This window comes from Salvelinus alpinus, chromosome 27 (genome assembly GCF_045679555.1).
Source record: "Salvelinus alpinus chromosome 27, SLU_Salpinus.1, whole genome shotgun sequence".
NCBI classification, from domain to species: Eukaryota; Metazoa; Chordata; class Actinopteri; order Salmoniformes; family Salmonidae; genus Salvelinus; species Salvelinus alpinus.
The window spans coordinates 29,510,015-29,531,989 of record NC_092112.1 but is presented as its reverse complement, the minus strand read 5'-3'; the positions used below and the strand labels follow the sequence as shown (position 1 = coordinate 29,531,989).

The 21,975-nt window shown below is 44.1% G+C and overlaps 1 protein-coding gene across 4 annotated transcripts in view; it reads right to left on the bottom strand.

Annotated features, from left to right (window-relative positions):
- Positions 1-20,905, bottom strand: part of LOC139556326 (androgen-induced gene 1 protein-like) — a 114,190-nt gene extending 93,285 nt beyond the window's left edge. Inside the window, exons 1-4 of one of the 4 annotated variants that reach the window (XR_011671108.1) lie at positions 20,553-20,905; positions 12,561-12,716; positions 9,928-10,030; positions 3,117-3,218 (exon numbers count right to left, since the gene is read on the bottom strand). Coding sequence is in view for 2 of the 4 variants with exons in the window: in XM_071370163.1 (XP_071226264.1) it covers positions 3,117-3,218; positions 12,561-12,716; positions 20,553-20,693 (399 nt within the window). In the remaining 2 variants the exon portion in view is untranslated. Of the gene's footprint in view, positions 1-3,116; positions 3,219-9,927; positions 10,031-12,560; positions 12,717-20,552 lie in introns of those variants that run through there. The other 3 variants (XR_011671107.1, XM_071370163.1, XM_071370165.1) reach the window with 3 other exon arrangements.
- Positions 20,906-21,975: the final 1,070 nt, after the last annotated feature.

The window sequence follows — 21,975 nt, the reverse complement described above, 5'->3', positions numbered from 1 at the left end:
GCGCAACTAAAGGCCTGGCTGAGACGTAGGGGGTGTTTACCAGGGATAATCAGTCATAAAGACCCCAGCGCACAATGAGGTCCATCTCAAGGCACAGTGTCATTTAAATGTCCCCTGAACCGACCTGCTGAATGAAATATAAGCCTGCCCTGACAGAGAGAGAGAGAGAGAGAGAAGCTTCCTTCGCACGCCACAGGGGCCCAACAAGAATAGAATACCTCCAACTTGTCTGTTTCTCTCAATCTTCCACTTGTTTTGTTGGTTTCTGACTCTCGTTGTTATTGTGAACCGGGACATTGGTAGCCAGCTGGCGCCATCCCTACATATGCATCCCTCTGGGGAAATGTCAAATGTTTACTTGCAGCATTGGCATGCGATGAGCTGCTTTGAACCTGGACTGTTCGCGGTGAGAGATGTCTGGAATTAACATTACAGTACAGAGACAGTCCTCTCTCAGCAGCCCACTTATAACATAGTGAAGACGTGGATTATTGTTGAAGCGAGTTTGACGCAGGTGGAACTCGGTGGAACTCTCACAGAGAATCCGCAACGCCTAACTGTTTAAGTGGCGATGAAGTGACTCTGCCCTAATTGTCACAGTCACATTAAGGGAGGCCTGTTAAGCTTGCCAAACATGCAGCATCGGGGTTTGACAACATCAAAACATGTGCTGAGGAAAACTGTTCCGTATATTCACGCTTTGGTGACAAATGCTCTAGAATTCACACTGGTTTATTGTCTCTTCCTTTGTGTATCTTCTGGAAGGCAAATCTCTTGATGGCAGATTTACACATTCCGTGGCACACTTTTGAAGTCAAGTCTCTCTTTACTTTGTGAACTTGAAAGGAATATTCAGGGGGGGATGTTCTGCATAAATGAACGGAGCGTTACTAGGACATTCAGTGGGAAATCACTTTGACAGTACTACATGCTGTACCAACAGCTTTGTAATCAGAGCCCTCCTTACAGTCTATAAAACATTATTGTCTCTCTTTGTGCCTTCCCTGAATAACGTTATCTCTAGGGCTGTGTGCAGTAGTGCACTGTGTCAGGGACTGTGTGAGGATGGTCTGTTGTATCTCCCACACTGAGGGAAAGGTGTGACCAGGTTTCTATCAACACCTCTCTCCCCTGCATCGCTCTGTGTGCATCAAGGCTTCATTGTGTGGTAGACAGGGTGCAAAATAATTCCTGCCTGCCTTCCTTTCCTCTGTTACATCCTGCTGCCTGTTTGCCTGCGTATTTGAATCTTCAACCAGCAGCCCTGTGATATGCAGTGTGATGAGGCGATAGATATATAGGGCTGAACTAGGCCAGGCTCTCTTGCTCTGTAGTGAACTGTAATAGCAGACACGAGCTAGGCAAGACTGCCAAACAGTAACAGGGTCCGGTCACTCCTTCCTCACACAGAAGGGAGCGGGAGACAGTTGCCGTGGCAGCGGGGGTAAACAAACAAATGCGGTACCATGGAATGTGGCAAAATATTTACTATGGAGTAACTCTGCTGCTGCAGTCGTCACCCGTCCAGTGCTCAGAGCTCACATATATGGAAGGTTTGCATATTATGAATTGTTTTCAGCTGTTGGACCCGTTGTGGTTATTTCCTGGGGTTGGCCCTTAGCAACATGGTTAGCAGGACTGGAGGCCAGGCCACTTTCTGTGAGTGTGTCTGTTCTGGGTTGGACAGGGTCATGTTGGTCCACATGATTGTTGAGGCGCTGGGTAACATCTCGTCCTGATTTGCGGAATCATAATCATTGATCTGTTTATGTTTGACCAGAGCAATTGGGACTTTAATTGACCGTAGCAACCCAGATTCCAACACACACAACAAACAACACTCCTGGCTGCTGTGGATATGGTTCAGTGTAATGAGCTTGAGGATATGAGTCCGGCACTTTTGCATAGCGCCACTTGAAAATGATCTGATTTATCTCTCACGTGATCCCCACTGAATGGAAAGGTTGCATATCCATAGTTACAATCTAAACAAGGCGTTGTTCCACGGTTTGACTGAAAAAGGTATGCTGATATTCGGTAGTATGGCCCATTAAACACCATTTAATATCATCATCTGTGACGCTTTGGACATTTGCATACACTTCAACCCAAATTGCTTACACAGACTTTATCATTGCTTACACAGAGTCTTTGTGAACACAGTTATTGTTACGTAGCAACCAGTCTGTGTACTATTATTGGTTCGCTAGCCACGACACAGACTACAACAATATGTCGCATCCATCAAGACATCCATTGAGACTTATTTACCTTACATACACTGTCTATGCACACAGCTGGAGGCTTGACTCTTGTTGTAGGAATGGGATGTGATTGTGGAGCCAAAAGACATGCAGCGCGTGCACACACACACACACACACACACACACACACACACACACACACACACACACACACACACACACACACACACACACACACACACACACACACACACACACACACACACACACACACACACACACATTGAACACAGCCATCAATCACCAGTCTCACCTGCTAGAATAACAAGCCTATCATCTAATTGTGCCAGCAGGAGGGCTTCAGTTCCATCTGATTGATATCAGCAGTTGAAAAACCTCTTCCCATTGTTTTGACTGCTGACGTCAATATGACCATAGAGAAGGTTTGTTCTTATTGAGGAGAACAAAATGTGCCTCGCTACTTGTCTGCTATTATAGGAAGCGTTTAGGCACCATTAGCTGCCCATTGTCCACTGTGACTAATGTCTGGGGCTCCAGATATGCTCTCAAATGTCTATTTATTTACTGAGTGGGTTCTTAAATAGTGATGGGAAAATGCTTACGGCCTATAATAAATACCTCAACTGGAGTCACTGTTCGTACTAACTGTGATAAATGATTATGTTAAATGACAAATATGACCACATAGAAGTGTGGTGGGTGAAATAACATTTATCTTTGGGACTAAATAACATTTGTCTTTTGGACAAAAATGTATGCATAACCATTATCTTATTCTAGCTCTTTCTTCTAGACACCCTGTACTAGCCATACTAAATAATGTAACAGAGTAAAAAACAGAGTAATGCTATGACAGGCCTGGGAACAGTATAGTAGACAGACAGTACTCACCATGCCGTGGTTGAGCCACTGGGGTATGAAGTTGTCCAGCAGTCTGGGGTACACCAGGTCTCTGTCATACAAGTACAGGGCCCAGAACATGGTCACCACAAACTGCAGAGAGACAGGGACATAGGAGACATAGTGAGGACATAGGAGATATACTGAGAACATAGGAGGCATAGTGTGGACATAGGACTAATTCAAAGTTATACTTCACTGCACTTGGCATAGATATATTTGTTGGTAAGTTAATGTTTTGTGCTGGAAATACTAGGTTGGAATATTGCGTAACGTGAGGTTGTGGTAGTCTATAAATATGTGACGCACATACCATTACACACCCAAACGTACAGCACCTTGAGCCATGTCATAGGACACACCATCCAGCCTCGTGAAGCTATGGGCCCAGGGGGTCAAATAACCATGAGTGTTTACATGCTGCCCATGTTATGCCAAGAAAATATAGTTCAACCTATCCAAAGAGGAGATAAAAAATATTAAAAAGTATGGTAAATTGTGTTTTCAGATCTAAGTCTTCATATTATATTATCATGTCATATTTTTCAGACAAGATAAATATATCTGTAATTTGAATGGCAATGCAATGGTCTATTTGTATTTTCCAGACAATATCCGCCCGCGTTTTACACCCTCTGGAGACGCGGTATCCCTCAGGTCATCATGTACCCAGGAAATCCCCTGGTTCTGTTGTGGCCCTTCTCTTCCCTGTCTCTCCATGAGGTTTCCTGCTTGGCCTGACCTGGCCCGGGTTGAGCTTGACCCAGCCGCCCCCACAGTCTGTTCCTCTGAGGACAGTCCTGGAGCGCAGAGATGTCAGCCTCTGACCTGAGCACTAGCTATCTCCTCTATCCATTCTTCCTTCAAAGGCAGGCTGCCTGGCACTCACATACTAACAACGAGGCGAGCTAGCGCTAAAGCCCACCATGCAGCCGTGAGGTGAAGCGAAGCGACAGTTCTGGGCTAATGTTTTCATATCAGCATACCATAATTAATCCCTAAGAGCTGACTTCTTCTCCGCTCCTTGTCTCTTATCCCGACGCTTCTCCACAAGCCCTGTATGCCCCCTGTAGGAAGGACAGTAGTAAGCTTGTGAGGAGATCAAACGCACTGCAAAAACAAGCATGTTACTGTCGAGTGTACAGGCTTTGAAAGGGGCTATTTGAAGTTCCAGCTCCATGGAGTGGAGCAGCTTCCTCGGTAAACGAATTCCAGTTCTGCCCGTAATCGCTTTGATCCAGACAGTTCTAACTGCTCCCGACCATACCCAACTACCCAACCTATTAGCATTAATCAACCTCGATTAGCGATGTGACAGAATCCTGTTTTGCTTCGTATTCTCCCAGTATTTAACTGGATCTCTGTTTTCCAGTAAGTTTCCGATGACTTGCCGCTGTAGCCAAATAAACAGGCTGCGTTACAAGGCCACGGCAGGCAGGCCTGCTGAATGGAGAGCATTGACTCTGAGGGAGCAGCTTATTAAAGACCCTCGAAAGCGAGAAACAGCATTTCTTATTTCCTCTCCGAGGTTCAGAGTGCGAGTAAATGGACTCAGTCTGAGACAGGTAGTTTATTTAGACATTTCACATTTCCACACCCTCAGCCTTTTTAGCTGCATAGGCTCCATGTCGTCGGGCCCGTAGGGAAACCACACCTGGCCCTGTCAGGGGCCTTCAAGCCTGTCCAGGAGCCAAACCATCCGCAGCCCAGTTAGGTGGATGGAATTACCTGGCCTACCATCTGCGCCTCAGACGGATGGATGTGAGATGCCCCTGATATTGTGCCCTGATGGCACGCTCTCCTCTTTCATCATGTGGAGAGGTGGGAAGAATGAAGGGGTGCGCTCGACCCTGCCAGGGATGCATTCATACCCGACCAATTCAGGGAGAATACTCACTCACACACACACACACACACACACACAAGAGCACTAGAACAGTCTAGAGATACACGTATATTATCATTACCAAACATCACTGTCGACTGGGGCTCATTTTTCCCGGCATTAGCGGTTTTCACATGTTGAGGTTAAATTTCACGTGAAACCATTAGCGGTTTTCACATGTTGAGGTTAAATTTCACGTGAAACCATTTTATCACATGTATTACATTTAGAGTTCACATGTTAACACCATCTTTTCACATGAGAAGAAAAACATGTTTTCACCTCACACTATTGCAGTTGCACATGTGAAAACCATTCACTTGTGAAAATTGAATTTGCAATTTCACATGTAAGAGACGTCTGCATTTGAAAATATAACTTCCACGTGTGGAATTGCAAGTTCAGCTGTGGTGGGGAAACAGTGTTATTCTCCTCATGTGAAAAGGTGGTGTTAACATGTTGCAGTAGTAGCAGTGTTTTCACATATATATTTTCAAATTCTGTAATGGCGTTCTGTAAAAAGGTAACTTAGCCTACCTGAGTATAAGCAAACAAGAAAATGTTCACCCAGAGGCGGCGCTCCTAGTAGCCGGGGACTTTAATGCAGGGAAACTTAAATCTGTTTTACCAAATTTCTATCAGCATGTTAAAAGTGCAACCAGAAGGAAAAAAACTTTGGACCACCTTTACTCTACACACAGAGACCCATACAAAGCCTTCCCTCACCCTCCATTTGGCAAATCTGACCATAATTCTATCCTCCTGATTTCTGCTTACAAGCTAAAATTAAAGCAGGATGCACCAGTGACTAGATCAATAAAAAAGTGGTCAGATGAAGCAGATGCTAAGCTACAGGACTGTTTGCTAGTATGGACTACAATTCCTGGATTCCTCCGATGGCATTGAGGAGTACACCACATCAGTCATTGGCTTCATCAATAAGTACATTAATGACGTCATCTCCACAGTGACGGTACGTACATACCCCAACCAGAAGCCATGGATTACAGGCAACATCCGCACTGAGCTAAAGGCTAGAGCTACCGCTTTCAAGGAGCGGGACTCTTACGCGGAAGCTTATAAGAAATCCCACTATGCCCTCCGACAAACCATCAAACAGGCAAAGCGTCAATAAAAGACTTAGGTCGAATCGTATTACACCGGCTCTGATGCTCGTCGGATGTGGTAGGGCTTGCGAACTATTACAGACTACAAAGGGAAGCACAGCCGAGAGCTGCCCAGTGACACATGCCTACCAGACGAGCTAAACTACTTCTATGCTCGCTTCAAGGCAAATAACACTGAAACATGCATGAGAGCACCAGCTGTTCTGGAAGACTGTATAATCACGCTCTCAGCAGCCGATTTGAGTAAGACCTTGAAACAGGTCAACATTCACAAGGCCACAGGGCCAGACGGATTACCACTACGGGTACTGCGAGCATGCGCTGACCAAATGGCAAGTGTCTTCACTGACATTTTCAACCTCTCCCTGTCTGTCTGTAATACCAACATGTTTTAAGCAAACCACCATAGTGCCTGTGCCCAAGAATACTATGGTAACCTGCTTAAATGACTACCGACCCGTAGCATTCACGTCTGTAGCCATGAAATGCTTCGAAAGGCTGGTCATGGCTCACATCAACACTATTATCCCAGAAACCCTAGACCCACTCCAATTTGCATACCGCCCCAACAGATCCACAGATGATGCAATCTCTATTGCATTCCACATATCCCTTTCCCACCTGGACAAAAGGAACACCTATGTGAGAATGCTATTCATTGACTACAGCTCAGCGTTCAACACCATAGTGCCCTCAAAGCTCTTCAATAAGCTAAGGACTCTGGGACTAAACACCTCCCTCTGCAACTGGATCTTGCACTTCCTGACGGGCCGCCCCCAGGTGGTAAGGGTAGGTAACAACACATTAGCCATGCTGATCCTCAACACAGGGGCCCCTCAGGGGTGTGTTCTCAGTCCCTTCCTGTACTCCCTGTTCACTCATGACTGCACGGCCAGGCACGACTCCAACACCATCATTAAGTTTGCCAATGACACAACAGTAGTAGGCCTGATCACCGACAACGACGAGACAGCCTATAGGGAGGAGGTCAGAGACCTGGCCGTGTGGTGCCATGACAACCTCTCCCTCAACGTGATCAAGACAAAGGAGCTGATTGTGGACTACAGGAAAAAGAGGACCGAGCACGCCCCCATTCTCATCGACCTGGCTGCAGTGGAGCAGGTTGAGAGCTTCAAGTTCCTTGGTGTCCACATCACCAACAAACTAACATGGTCCAAGCACACCAAGACAGTCGTGAGGAGGGCACGACAAAACCTATTCCCCCTCAGGAGACTGAAAAGATTTGGCTTGGGTCCTCAGATCCTCAAAAGGTTCTACAGCTGCACCATCGAGAGCATCCTGACTGGTTACATCACCGCCTGATATGGTAACTGCTTCTGACCGTAAGGCGCTACAGAGGGTAGTGTGAACGGCCCTGTACATCACTGGGGCCAAGCTTCCTGCCATCCAGGCAGGAAAGAAGCAAGAAGAACGGATGGCAGTGGGAGTTTACTCGCTCGCCTACAGATTCTCAGAAGGATGCCCGATCTGCGGCCCCTTTTCCTGCGTCTTTTCTTCACGCAAAAGGCAAGGATCTGGGCCTGTTCCCAGAAAGCAGGATATCCTTCTTGTCGGACTCGTTAAAGGAAAAAGTTTATTCCAGTCCGCGGTGAGTAATCGCTGTTCTCATGTCCAGAAGTTATTTTCGGTCATAAAAGACAGTAGCAGCAACATTATGTACACAATAAGGTAAAAAATAAGTTTCACAAAACGCCAAAAAACAAACAAAATAGCACTATTGGTTGGGAGAATGTAAAACTTCAGCCATGTTCTTCGGCGCCATCTTGATCACTGCCCGATATGGCAACTGCCTCTGACCGCAAAGCACTACAGAGGGTAGTGCGAACAGCTCAGTACATCACTGGGGCCAAGCTTCCTGCCATCCAGGACTTCTATACCAGGTGTTTCAGAGGAAGGCCCTAAAAATTGTCAAAGACTCCAGCCACCCTAGTCATAGACTGTTCTCTCTGCTACCACACGGCAAGCGGTATCGGAACGCCAAGTCTAGGTCCAAGAGGCTTCTAAACAGCTTCCACCCCCAAGCCATAAGACTCCTGAACACCTAATCAAATGGCTACCCGGACTACTTGGATTTCTCCCCCCCCCTCTTTTACACCACTGCTACTCTCTGTTGTTATCATCTGTGCATAGTCACTGTAATAACTCTATCTACATGTACATATTACCTCAACTATCCGGTCCCCCTGCACATTGACTCTGTACCGGTACCCCCCTGTATATAGTATCGCTATTTTTCTTATCCGTATTTCTTTTAAACTGGATTGTTGGTTAGGGGCTCGTAAGTAAGCATTTCACTGTATACCTGTTGTATTCTTTGTATGTGACTAATGAAATTTGATTTGATATATTAATTCAAGTGTGTTAAAATGTATATATATATTTTTCCGAGCCATCCATTTGGAGTGTTAAAGCTGAAGGCACATGCCTCTCTTCTTCATACGTTGGTCAGTGACCGTTGGAAGAAGCCCAGTGTAAAGGACAGAGAAGCTAGCGCTCAGTGTCTTCTTATCTTTTTTTACCCCCTTTTCTCCACAATTTCGTGGTATCCAATTAGTATTTACAGTCTTGTCCCATCACTGCAACTCCCGTACGGACTCGGGAGAGGCAAAGGTCGAGAGCCATGCGTCCCCCGAAACACGACCTCGCCAAGCCGCACTGCTTCTTGACACACTGCTCGCTTAACCCGGAAACCACCCGCACCAATGGGTCGGAGGAAACACCGTACACCTGACGACCGAAGTCAGCATACATGCGCCTGGCCTGCCACAAGGAGTCGCTAGAGGGTGATGGGACAAGGAGATCCCGGCCGGCCAAACCCTCCCCTAACCCGGACGATGCTGGGCCAATTGTGCGCCGCCTCATGGGTCTCCCGGCTGTGATACAGCCTGGAATCAGACCCGGGTCTGTAGTGACGCCTCTAGCACTGCAAAGCAGCTCCTTAGACCGCTGTGCCTCACTGGAAGCCTATTATTTATCCTTTTTAACATGTTCAAATTAGCGCTGTCAGAGTTAATCAGTTAACTCAAGGTCACTTTTTGTAATTTTTGTTTGAAAGTGTTGAAACACTGAAAACATCCAACATACATAATCTATATACTAAAAACAACAATGTCAAAACAAGTTGACTTTGAGGTTAAAAAAAGTGTCTTTATCAATTTACCTGATTTTGATAATATTTTGATAATAATATTGTATAAATAAATCTTAAATTACAGCTCAATTTGAGCAAATTATGGATTTGCGATTAATCTTGATTAATCACAGCAAATCCTGCGATGAACTCGATAAAATTTGTTTGACAGTCCTAGTTTAAAATGAATCGGTCATGGTTGCTCATGGTCACGTGATGAGGTAAGCGTGATGAGTGATGAGTGACGTGATGAGGCTACGACTTCAAAATTAGTGTTAAAAATTTGCCCTTTTGGACGAATGTATGAAAACCACATGTCTGACTCACATGTTTTTTACACGTTCTTTTTTTTTCATGTGTTTTTTTGTAAGGGTACCTACGCAGAAGAACACAGGATCAAACTCCGGTCCCAGCACACATCACATGATCTATGCTAAACAAGGACTGTGATACACAGAACATGCCTGTCCCTATTTCACTATAGGCCATGTTAAAAATGATGATGACATGACATATAATTTTCTTCTTACTTATTACACAGTGACTAGGCCAAAGTTAGTGAACATGAAATTATGTCCCTATCTTTTGGCTCGAGGCCTGGAAAAACCAACATATTGGCAACCAGTATCTTCGCAGTACCTTATAAATACACATCTCTGTACGAACCCTTCAGCGCCTGCTGCCTGGGCACCCTGGCCCTTCGCCACCTCCTCACTGTATGAAACTAAAACATCACCTCTTCCTGCAACAGAAAAAAAAGATGGCAGCAAAGATCCAATTTAAATATTTTCAGAGTAATTATCAGATGGCAATCATGGACACAAGGGCATATAAAAGCAAGACAAACACAGTTTCCTTTTTCTCGTTGCCTGCCCGCTGCCTGCCCGCTGCCTCCAAGGCTGTCACATGACACCCATCCTGATAGATGACTTGGCATTTGCAAAGCAAATGGGCCGTGCTGCATCCAAGACAATGTGACTCGGTGTCCCTACTTATGCAAAGGCCCTCCCAGAGGCCAGTGCAGTCCAGTAAGACCACATGCAGCAGTATGCACCAGGGAAAGGTGTCCACTGACTCACACGGAAGGCTAGCTAGGGGACTTTTCCTTTCCGTCAGCCTTTCGGTTTCACCTGTGAGAAGTGAGACAACCCTGGATTTGGCTGACCTACATATAGGCTAAAGACTAGCATGTGTCTGGCGACCTAGAAGAAAAACAGACACTTGTTTAGTATGTGGAGTTGTTGAGTTTCTGTTATACTTCTCAGATACGGTGCCTTCGGAAAGTATTCAGACCCCTTGACTTTTTCCACATTTTGTTACCTTACAGCCTTATTCCAAAATTGATTTAAAAAATAATAACAATCAGAAATCTACACACAATACCCCATAATGATGAAGCGAAAACAGGTTTTTTGAAGTTTTTGCAAATGCATAAAAAAATATTTTTAAAAATTCCTTATTTACATAAGTATTCAGACCCTTTGCTATGATACTCGAAATTGAGCTCAGGTGCATCCTGTTTCCATTGATCATCCTTGAGATCTTTCTACAACTTTCTACAACTCTACATGTGGTAAATTCAATTAATTGGACATGATTTGGAAAGGCACACACCTGTCTATATAAGGTCCCACAGTTGACAGTACATGTCAGAGCAAAAACCAAGCCATGAGGTCGAAGGAAGAGCTCCGATACAGGATTGTGTTGAGGCACAGATCTGGGGAAGGGTACCATATAATTTCTGCAGCATTGAAGGTCCCCAACAACACAGTGGCCTCCATCATTCTTAAATGGAAGAAGTTTGGAACCACCAAGACTCTTCCTAGAGCTGGCCGCCCGACCAAACTGAGCAATCGGGGAAGAAGGGCCTTGGTCAGGGAGGTGACCAAGAACCTGATGGTCACTCTGACAGAGCTCTAGAGTTCCTCTGTGGAGATGGGAGAACCTTCCAGAACGACAACCATCTCTGCACCCCTCACCAATCAGGCCTTTATGTTAGAGTGGCCAGACAGAAACCACTCCTCAGTAAAAGGCACATGACAGCCCGCTTGGAGTTGCCAAAAGGCACCTGAAAACTCTCAGACCATGAGAAACAAGATTCTCTGGTCTGATGAAACTGAGATTTAACTCTTTGGCCTGAATGCCAAGCGTCACGTCTGAAGGAAACCTGGAACCATCCTTACGGTGAAGCATGGTGACGGCAACATCATGCTGTGGGGCTGTTTTTCAGAGGTAAGGACTGGGAGACTAGTCAGGATTGAGGCAAAGATGAACGGAGCAAAGTACAGCAAGATCCTTGAAGAAAACCTGCTTCAGAGCGCTCAGGACACCAGACTGGGGCGAAGGTTCACCTTCCAACAGGACAACGACCCTAAGCACACAGCCAAGACTATGCAGGAGTGGCTTCGGGACAAGTTTCTGAATGTCCTTGAGTGGCCCAGCCAGAGACCGGATGTGAATCCGATCGAAAATCTGAAAATAGCTGTGCAGCTACACTCCCCATCCAACCTGACAGAGCTTGAGAGGATCTGCAGAGAAAAATGGGAGAAACTCCCCAAACACAGGTGTGCCAAGCTTGTAGCGTCATACCCAAGAAGACTCGAGGCTGTAATCGCTGCCAAAAGTGCTTCAACAAAGTACTGAGTAAAGGGTCTGAATACTTATGTAAATGTGATATTTCTGTTTTTTATTTTGTATAAATTAGCAAAAATGTATAAAAACCTGTTTTTACTTTGTCATTATGCAGTATTGTGTATAGATAATTTTTTGGGAATAGGCTGTAAGGTAACGCAATGTGGAAAATGTCAAGGGGTCTGAATACTTTCCGAGCACTGTACTGCACATCAGTGAAGCTGTAGTATTGTATGCTGCACTGAGGATAAAATAACAATAATGCAATGAAGCAAATATTCCGGTGCATTAGCTTTTCCTTCAAATATCTTTCTTATATCCATGAATGATTCTTGAAAAGGGAACGAGAATGGAAACATATGGTTGTTGTGGATCTGTGGTTTCAAGCATCTAGACTGTCAGAGTAAGAAAGGCAGTTCTTAACAATGCAGAGCATTTACAGTCTTCTGCTTCTTTCTCAGTGAATTTGTGCATCGTTGCCGTACTGTAAAAGGGAACCTATCATAGTCCCAGATCTGGTTGTGCTGTACAGTATAGTCTACTTCAATGGTCGTTGAGTTAGCGGTACAACACAATCAGATCTGAGAGCAGACTCCAACGCTCCAGGCCTACTGTAGTGTTGTGTCGTGACTATCGCTCACCACTCCAACGGGGAAGGCCAGCACGGCCATCATCCAGTCCCTCAGGCCAATGAGCTTCCTAAGCTGCCTGTCCTGCTCCTGGTTCTCACTGCCCTTGGTCAGCAGGCTGGACAGGTCTGTCAGCACACACACGCCAAAGAAAACTGCCTGGATCACCTAGAGCAGGGAAGGCGAGGACAAAGCGATGTGTTCTTAGAGATAAGAGCAGTCACAACAGATTACACAATAGTTAGACATTATCATGTCACACTTTCTTAGCAGAATAGCTGCTCCAGGAGTTGTGTCACGGGACAAAGAATTTTACAACACAATTTAAATCCGGAGAGGTGAACAGGAGATTATTTTGGGTCACAAAATCAGTAGAGTTCGTCATCTCTCAAGAGGACAGTAGCATTAAATATTAATATCACATTATATTCATGGGAAGCATATGAATCCCAAAAAGCATATCTATAAAACATTCATATGTATATCAAAAAGGAGTTAATTGAGGTGTCCTCTAAAACGCAACGCATATTTTGCCATACATACATTTAAATAAAATACATATTTTATATAGCAATAAAATAATTATATAACAACTGAACAATTACATAAACTTCATACTTTCAATGTCTATCCCCTTAAGCTAGCATATGTCATTTTATGTGGGTCTATGAGCAGTCAGTGGCAGCGGTGGGGATTATTTTTGCATTAAATTAAGAGCTAGAGAACATAACAGGGTGTCTTTATCTCCACAGCAAAAATCCAACAGACTGGAAAGTGTGACTTTCATTCTCATTTAATTCAATGTTTCATTTAGGATTCCAGGAACCCGCATTATCTTTTCGGTCCAAAAATTGCGGTGCAGTACTTGGTTCTAGGACAGGGTAGTGCCCAGCAACAGCATTATTGTGACAGCTGTTTCATTTCTCAGGCGTTTTCGCAGTCTTTATATCTTTGACTTAGTTTTTTGCCTTTGTAAGCAGCAGGTTTAGCCTGAGGCTATGCAAAAAACGAATGCCTTCCAGGTTCTTTTTCACTTATCTCAAATGCAACGGGTTTGGAAAACAGAGCTCTCACAGGGAATGAATGCCAAAAGCTAAGCATAAAACCCTTTACCATTTCTACAGGCTCTTTTCCCTGCCCTGTATAGCAGGGACTTAGGAGCAACCACAATAATTCCTGGACTGGAGCACAGGTTATAAAGTGTTGCTCCACACAACTCAAATGTCTGCAGCTGGGAGAGTGGAGCACAGAGGGAGTCTGGGAAGGAGAATATGGAAGCTGCATGAACCAGAGAGATACAGATAGAACCAGTTTAGAAGTTTAACAGCTATAGGAGTGATGATGTACATACTACAGCATAATGTAATTACAAGCCTGAACATATCCAACATGTATTGCCCTATATAGACTAATGGGAAGCAATGTAATGTCTAGGAACCTAATTACCTCCACAGTTAGCAGAGGCTGACAGGAGAGTAGAGTAATGCATCATGTCTTACTTAGCAAAGACATTAGGCACTGTCCTACACTCCCCCTAACCCTCTTTACATGTGCTGTGTAGTGTGCTGGCCAGGTGCAGAGAGGGCCTTAATAAGGACTGGGTGGTCTAGGGACGGGGACAGTATGTAAAGCCAGACAGAATATCTCTCTGTCCACACCTGCCCCCTCTGGGCATCACCTGACACTCTGTGGCAGAGGGGATCTGCACTCTGGCACTGCAGCTATACCACTTATAATGCGCGCTGTGTGTGTGTGTGTGTGTGTGTGTGTGTGTGTGTGTGTGTGTGTGTGTGTGTGTGTGTGTGTGTGTGTGTGTGTGTGTGTGTGTGTGTGTGTGTGTGTGTGTGTGTGTGTGTGTGTGTGTGTGTGACATAAAACAGATGACACATGCTCTATATGGTTACTTATTTGGCTTAAAGGCTCTATGCAGCTGTTTTTATCACACTATCAAATCATTTTCTGTGTAACAATTAAGTACCTTACTGTAATAGTTTTTCAATAAAATGGTCAAAAAGAAACAAAAATCACCTTTTAGCAAAAAATATTTCTCAAACAAGATTTTTGCCTAATTGGAGGGACATAAAAACCTGAAAACTAGCTGTTATTGGCAGAGAGGTTTGGAACACTCTTTGTTATTTTACCTTGTTATTTTAGCTTGTATACTGTTGTTTAGGGCAGCTCTCATTGTTTTATTTTACTGCGGAGCCCCTAGTCCTGCTCTACATGCCTCAGATAGCCCCCTTGTCCCACCCCCCACACATGCGGAGACCGCACCTAGCGTAACTGGCGCCTCCAGAGATGCAACCTCTCTCATCGTCACTCAATGCCTGGGTTTACCCCCACTGTACTCGCACCCTACCACACCCTTGTCTGTACACTATGCCCTGAATCTATCGTACCACGCCCAGAAATCGGCTCCTTTTATTCTCTGTTCCGAACGCACTAGACGACCAGTTCTTATAGCCTTTAGCCGTACCCTCATCCTACTCCTCCTCTGTTCCTCTGGTGATGTAGAGGTTAACCCAGGCCCTGTGTGTCCCCAAGCGCTCTCATTTGTTGACTTCTGCAACCGTAAAAGCCTTGGGTTCATGCACGTTAACATCAGAAGCCTCCTCCCTAAGTTCGTTTTATTCACTGCTTTAGCACACTCCACCAACCCTGATGTCCTAGCCGTGTCTGAATCCTGGCTTAGGAAGGCCACCAAAATTTTTGAAATTTCCATCCCCAATTACAACATTTTCCGTCAAGACATACCTGCTAAAGGAGTCAGAATTGTTATCTACTGTAGAGATAGACTGTAGAGTTTTGTCATACTATCCAGGTCTATGCCCAAACAGTTTAAGCTTCTACTTTTAAAGATCCATCTCTCCAGAGATAAGTCCCTCACTGTTGACGCTTGTTATAGACCCCCCTCAGCTCCCAGCTGTGCCCTGGACACCATATGTGAATTGATTGCCCCCCATCTATCGTCAGAGTTCGTACTGCTAGGTGACCTAAATTGGGATATGCTTAACACCCCGGCCGTCCTACAATCTAAGCTAGATGCATTCAATCTCATACAAATTATCAAGGAACCTACCAGGTACAACCCCAAATCCGTAAACATGGGCACCCTCATAGATATAATCCTAACCAATTTGCACTCTAAATACACCTCTGCTGTTTTCAACCAGGATCTCAGCGATCACTGCCTCATTGCCTGCGTCCGTTATGGGTCCGCTGTCAAACGACCACCCCTCATCACTGTCAAACGCTCCCTAAAACACTTCTGCGAGCAGGCCTTTCTAATCGACGTGGCCCGGGTATCCTGGAAGGATATTAACCTCATCCCGTCAGTAGAGGATGCCTGTTTGTTCTTTAAAAGTGCTTTCCTCACCATCTTAAATAAGCATGCCCCTTTCAAAAAATGTAGAACTAAGAACAGATATAGCCCTTGGTTCACTCCAGACTTGACTGCCCTTGACCAGCACAAAAACACCCTATGGCGTACTGCACTAGCATCGAATAGTCCCCGTGAAATGCAAATTTCAGCGAAGTCAGGAACAAATACACATACTCAGTTAGGAAAGCAAAGGCTAGCTTTTTCAAACAGAAGTTTGCATCCTGCAGCACTAATCCCCAAAAGTTTTGAAACACTGTAAAGTTCATGGAGAATAAGAGTACCTCCTCCCAGCTGCACTGAGACCAGGAAACTGTCGCCACTGATAAATCCACGATAATCGAGAATTTCAATAAGCATTCCTCTACGGCTGGCCATGCTTTCCACCTGGCTACCCCAACCCCGGCCAACAGCTCTGAACCCCCCGCAGCAACTGGCCCAAGCCCCCCCCCCCCCCCCCCCCTCACTTCTCTTTCACCCAAATCCAGACAGCTGGTGTTCTGAAAGAGCTGCAAAATCTGGATCCCTACAAATCAGCTGGGCTAGACAATCTGGACCCTCTCTTCCTAAAATTATCCGCCGCCATTGTTGCAACCCCTATTACTAGTCTGTTCAACCTCTCTTTCATATCATGAGATTCCTAAAGATTGGAAAGCGGCTGCGGTCATCCCCCTCTTCAAAGGGGGAGACACTCTAGACCCAAACTGTTACAGACCTATATCCATCCTGCCCTGCCTTTCTAAAGTCTTCGAAAACCAAGTGAACAAACAGATCACCGACTATTTCGAATCGAGACCAGTTTGACTCTTTTTTCTGTATATATCAATGATGTCGCTCTTGCTGCGGGTGATTCTTTGATCCTCCAGAGTCACCCTCCAGTCAGGAGCCTCCAGCGACGCCGCCCAGTTCGGGGCCCGCTGCGAGGGTCCCCAGTCCGGGGTCGGACCTCCAGAGATGGAGCGGGGTCTACGTCCCTCACCAGAGCCGCCACCGCGGAGAAATGCCCACCCAGACCCTCCCATATAGGTTTAGGTTTGCGGCCGGGAGTCCGCACCTTGGGGGGGGGTACTGTCACGCCCTGACTTTAGTTATATTTGTTTTCTTTATTATTTGGTTAGGTCAGGGTGTGACAAGGGTGGTTTGGGTAGTTTTGTATTGTCTAGGTTTTTTTTGTTTTTTTATGGGGATTTTGTATTGTCTAGGGGAATGTAGGTTTATGGTGGCCTGAATTTGTTCCCAATCAGAGACAGCTGTTTATCGTTGACTCTTATTGGGGATCCTATTTAGGTTGCCATTTTCCATTTTGGTTTTGTGGGTAGTTGTCCATGTTTAGTTGCCTGTGAGCACTACGTTGGCTTCACGTTTCGTTTGGAGTTTTATTGTTTTGTTGGCGACATCGTTAATAAATAAGTATGTACGCTCACAACGCTGCGCCTTGGTCCATTTCTTCAACAGACGGTCGTGACATACTCCTTCCGTGGCCTCCAACTGCTCTTAAATGCTAGAAAAACGAAATGCATGCTCTTCAACCTTTCGCTGCCCGCACCTTGCCTTATCTCCTTACTTCATTTGCACACACCGTATACAGATTCTTCTATTGTTATTGACTGTACTTTTGTTTATCCCATGTGTAACTCTGTGTTGTTGTTTTTGTCGCACTGCTTTGCTTTATCTTGGCCAGGTCGCAGTTGTAAATCTGAATTTGTTCTCAACTGGCCTACCTGGTTAAATAAGGTGAAATAAAAAATATAAATTTTGGCAAGTCAAAACTCCGCCCATGTAATACCTGCTGATTAGAAGGTCCTGTGTAAATTGTATTTTCAAACAGCAACTATCTGGAAATAACTCTGATCACATTTATTCACACTTTCACAGTGTTTGTTTCATCAGCTTTTGAACAATATGATACAAAACACAGGAAAAACAGAATTGTTACTGCATTGGGCCTTTAAACCACAACGAAACTTTTCAGATCATATGATATGATTCCTCCAAACACAGGGGTTAGACGTTTTGTTCTGCCTATTGATTAATGTGGACAAAGGCCAGCTCTCACTGGTGGTATCAACCCACTGGACAGCCCTGTGTTCTGCTCCTCATGTATCCCCAATGGAAACCCACGTCTGAACCCCACACTCAATAATGAATGACTGAGTCCCAATGAAAACATATCTACAGGCTAAAATCACAGCTAGGCAGCTAAGGTCCTGAACCAAGTGAAGTGTAACGGAATTAGTGTAGACAGACAGAGGCGTGGAGGTTAGGCCTGGCTACTATGGCTGGTTTCTAGAGTTTTCCGCTAGACTTTTATCCCATTCGCCCTGAGTAAGGTCTGATTCTAAAGCCTGCGAGCGAGTGGCATCTCTTTCTGTGGATATCTTTTGCTGTGATAACATTTCTTTGTTGTCTGCTCTAATAATATCTGCTTCATATAGCAACACTTAATCATGATGATGACGTATAGAATAAAACCAAACCAGTTATTCAAAAGGCCTAGCTGTTTCATGTCAAACTCAATCCATATCAACCTCACATCATGTTACCTTCATTTCGTGTGCCCCTATTTGTGTGAGCTAATACAGAGCATACACATCCCACTACCAGTGTCCCACTGGGCAAAAGAAATGGTTGAATCAATGTTGTTTCCACGTCATTTCAAAATAATAAAATCAATATGATGATTTTGAATCAACATGGAAAACTGATTGGATTTGCGAAGAATCATCAAAGTAAGGGAAACATTATTTTCTTCAACCAACTTTCAACCTAAATCCAATGACAGGGTGACACTTTCTATTGATTTCATGTTGAATTCACGTTAGTTTACAAATCAACCAAATGTAAATCAAAACTAGATGTTGAACTGAAATCTGTTCACAGTGTGGTGTGAGTAGCAGTGGTGTAAAGTACTTAAGTAAAAATACTTTAAAGTACTACTTAAATAGTTTTTTGGGGTATCTGTACTTTACTTTACTATTTATATTTTTGACAACTTTTACTTTTACTTCACTACATTCCTAAAGAAAATTATGTACTTTTTACTCCATACATTTTCCCTGACACCCAAAAGTACTCGTTACATTTTGAATGCTTAGCAGGACAGGAAAATGGTCCATTCACGCACTTATCAAGAGAACACCCCTGGTCATCTCTACTGCCTCTGATCTAGCGGACTCACTAAACACACATGCTTCGTTTGTAAATGATGTCTGAGTGTTGAGTGTGCCCCTGGCTATCCATAAATCACAAAAACAAGAAAATGGAGATGTCTAGTTTGCTTAATATAAGGAATTTTAAATGATTCATACTTTTACTTTTGACACTTAAGTATATTTGAGCAATTACATTTACTTTTGATACTTAAGTATAGTTAAAACCAAATACTTTTAGACTTTTACTCAAGTAGTATTTTTACTGGGTGACTTTCACTTTTACTTGAGTCATTTTCTATTAAAGTATCTTTACTTTTACTCAAGTATAATAATTGGGTACTTTTTCCACCACTGGTGAGTAGCTACATGCTTTGGTTCCTAAGAGAAATAAAACTAATAAGCACAAGAATGAGAGAATCCATCATAATAGTAGGACATTGCACATTTTCATTACAGTAAATTGGGAGCTAAATCTAAGTACTATTCCTGGGGTTGGCATATTCACGTCACATTTGCGTTTTTATCATCACGGCAGTAATTCATCATGACTAAAGACAGAATCATGACTAAATAGTAAACACACACATGTACACACACAGATGCACAAACATACGCGTGTGCGTGCGTGCGACACACACACACACACACACTTTGTTGTCAGGATTTATATGATAGGCTTAAACTAGATGTTGTAATGCACAATAACAAAACATGTTTATTGCTGTTATTGCATTTAGCGCCATTGCCATAAAAATAGTAGTAAAATGGTTCAGCAGTGGGCTTCTAATGTGGAAAACATGAGTCATCTGTTGAAAAACTGACAGAACATCAGGATCTAAATATATATGTGTGTGTGTGTGTGCGTGTGTGTGTGTGTGCGTGTGTGTGTACATATACTTATAGAGTAAGCAATGTATTTCATAAAACAAGAGTGCAACTGCTCCTAGAAAAAAAGAAGAGCAAAACACAGACAGTGAGATAAAGAAAACATCCTGGGTGTTTTCATAGGTTTTTTACTATCCAAACAACGTTCTCTTAAAATAAAGGCTGTGTGATCTAACAGGGGGATCATTTGAGCTCGGGATGTCGTTATCCTAATCACATCATCTCGGGTACCCACGGGCCACGGATGGTTCCTTAATAATTGTGATTCATGTGATTCCAATGTTGCAACAAAAAAGGCAACTGACTTGCGCGCATCAGCAGCCGAGAAGAGGGGGGGATTTTTAGTGGGTGTGAGCTTTTAATGACTGCAACACTTGCCCCCAAAAAATAGGAGTTTGTACAGCGCTGGAAGAAACAAAACATATTGTAGCTGACAGCCTAATAACACAGTAGGCCCGTTTTGCAACTGAGGGTGGGCGGTATCAACAACTGGAGGTAGGACACTGACTGTCTGTAGCATACCATGCCATGACGTGCTAGCATTTCTGAATGACCAGGCTCCGGTCTAGAGAACAATATTACACTTACCAGGTCTATGAATGTTAAAAACTTCCAGCTCCCGCCATATGTTTGATGCGCGGGCATGTCAATTGCTTTATAATTGCAGAGGATGGAGAAATAGGACAGGAGGATGGCTACCCTTAGCACCTGAGATGGGATGAGCGCCATGTTTTTTCTCCGTTTCCTTGTCTCGTCTCCTGCTATATCCTCCTGTCAGATTGATGCTGCGGGTCTCGCACAGTGCAGGGGGTTCGTTGCCTCGGAGAAGGCATTCAGACAGAGGAGGTTGCGTACGAGACGTGAACGTGAGGAAAGGGATGAGGAGGAGGGGTGTTGCCATAGAAACAGAACGCAGCCTCTCCAAGACGAGGAGGAGCAGACCACTGTGTGATGCTCTGCGTACATACAGAGGCTCCTTCAATGATGTCTTTATAGTCTGGTCAATGGTTTTGGCTAGTCTAGTATAATAGTGGAATAATGCTAATGTGTTCAACATTTCTACTGAGGCCATTGCATCTTTGCACATGCATATAGTTATTATGTGCTCAACAATTTATTGTAACTAAATATGTATATATATTTTTCATTTAAGCAATAAAAAATGGCAACACAAAATTAACATTGTGTTCTAACACAAGACTGTGCTTGTCCCTCCAATTGAATAAAAAACATTGTCTTCCTTCTGACATACTTACATTCTGTTTCAGGATAGAGACAGTTACAGGTTTATGTTTGTTGCTCCAGCCGAGATATTCTGATATGTTATAATTAACTGCCTTTGGCAGGTAGCTTACTAATACTAGAAGTGTTTTACAACTCTACAATGGTCTCTAGAACACAAAGCCAACTGATGGTGCTTAGATTATATGTGTTTACTACTTTATTGGCAGTCTTCATGATCCCAAGGCTGTTATAAGTTAGATATTGTGTTATTAATTCCGTCACTGGGTTTTCATATTTTATTGATCCCATAAAAGTACAGTACTTTAACCAAAGCAAAGCACCATTTAGGGACTGAGGGCATGACCAGAAGAACATCAAAGTGTTGCGTGACTCTTCAGAGCTAAGAGAATAGGCCTGGGAAATAAGAGGGCATCAAGCGCATCAGATCAGACACCATTCCGGAACAGAAAAACACCTAGGTTTTTCCCACTGACACATTGACTGCGTCACACAGTATTATCGTAATCTATAATTGCCAGCTCCAGTCTCAAAGCTTTTTGAGAGATGTCAGGCTACGGCAGACTAACTCTCCCCCCTGTTAAAATCAGTATTAAGTTACGATAAGGCAGCCACAGAGGTTTATTCTATAAAAATCCCTCGCTAGAGACAGACAAATGGTTTCCAATCCCAGCTATTAAGAGGATAGAGAACTGGGGATTACAGGTTCTGGCTTCTGTCCCCCCCAAAGTCAGCACAAGATTGGAAGGCTGACTTGGGCAGGCAGGCA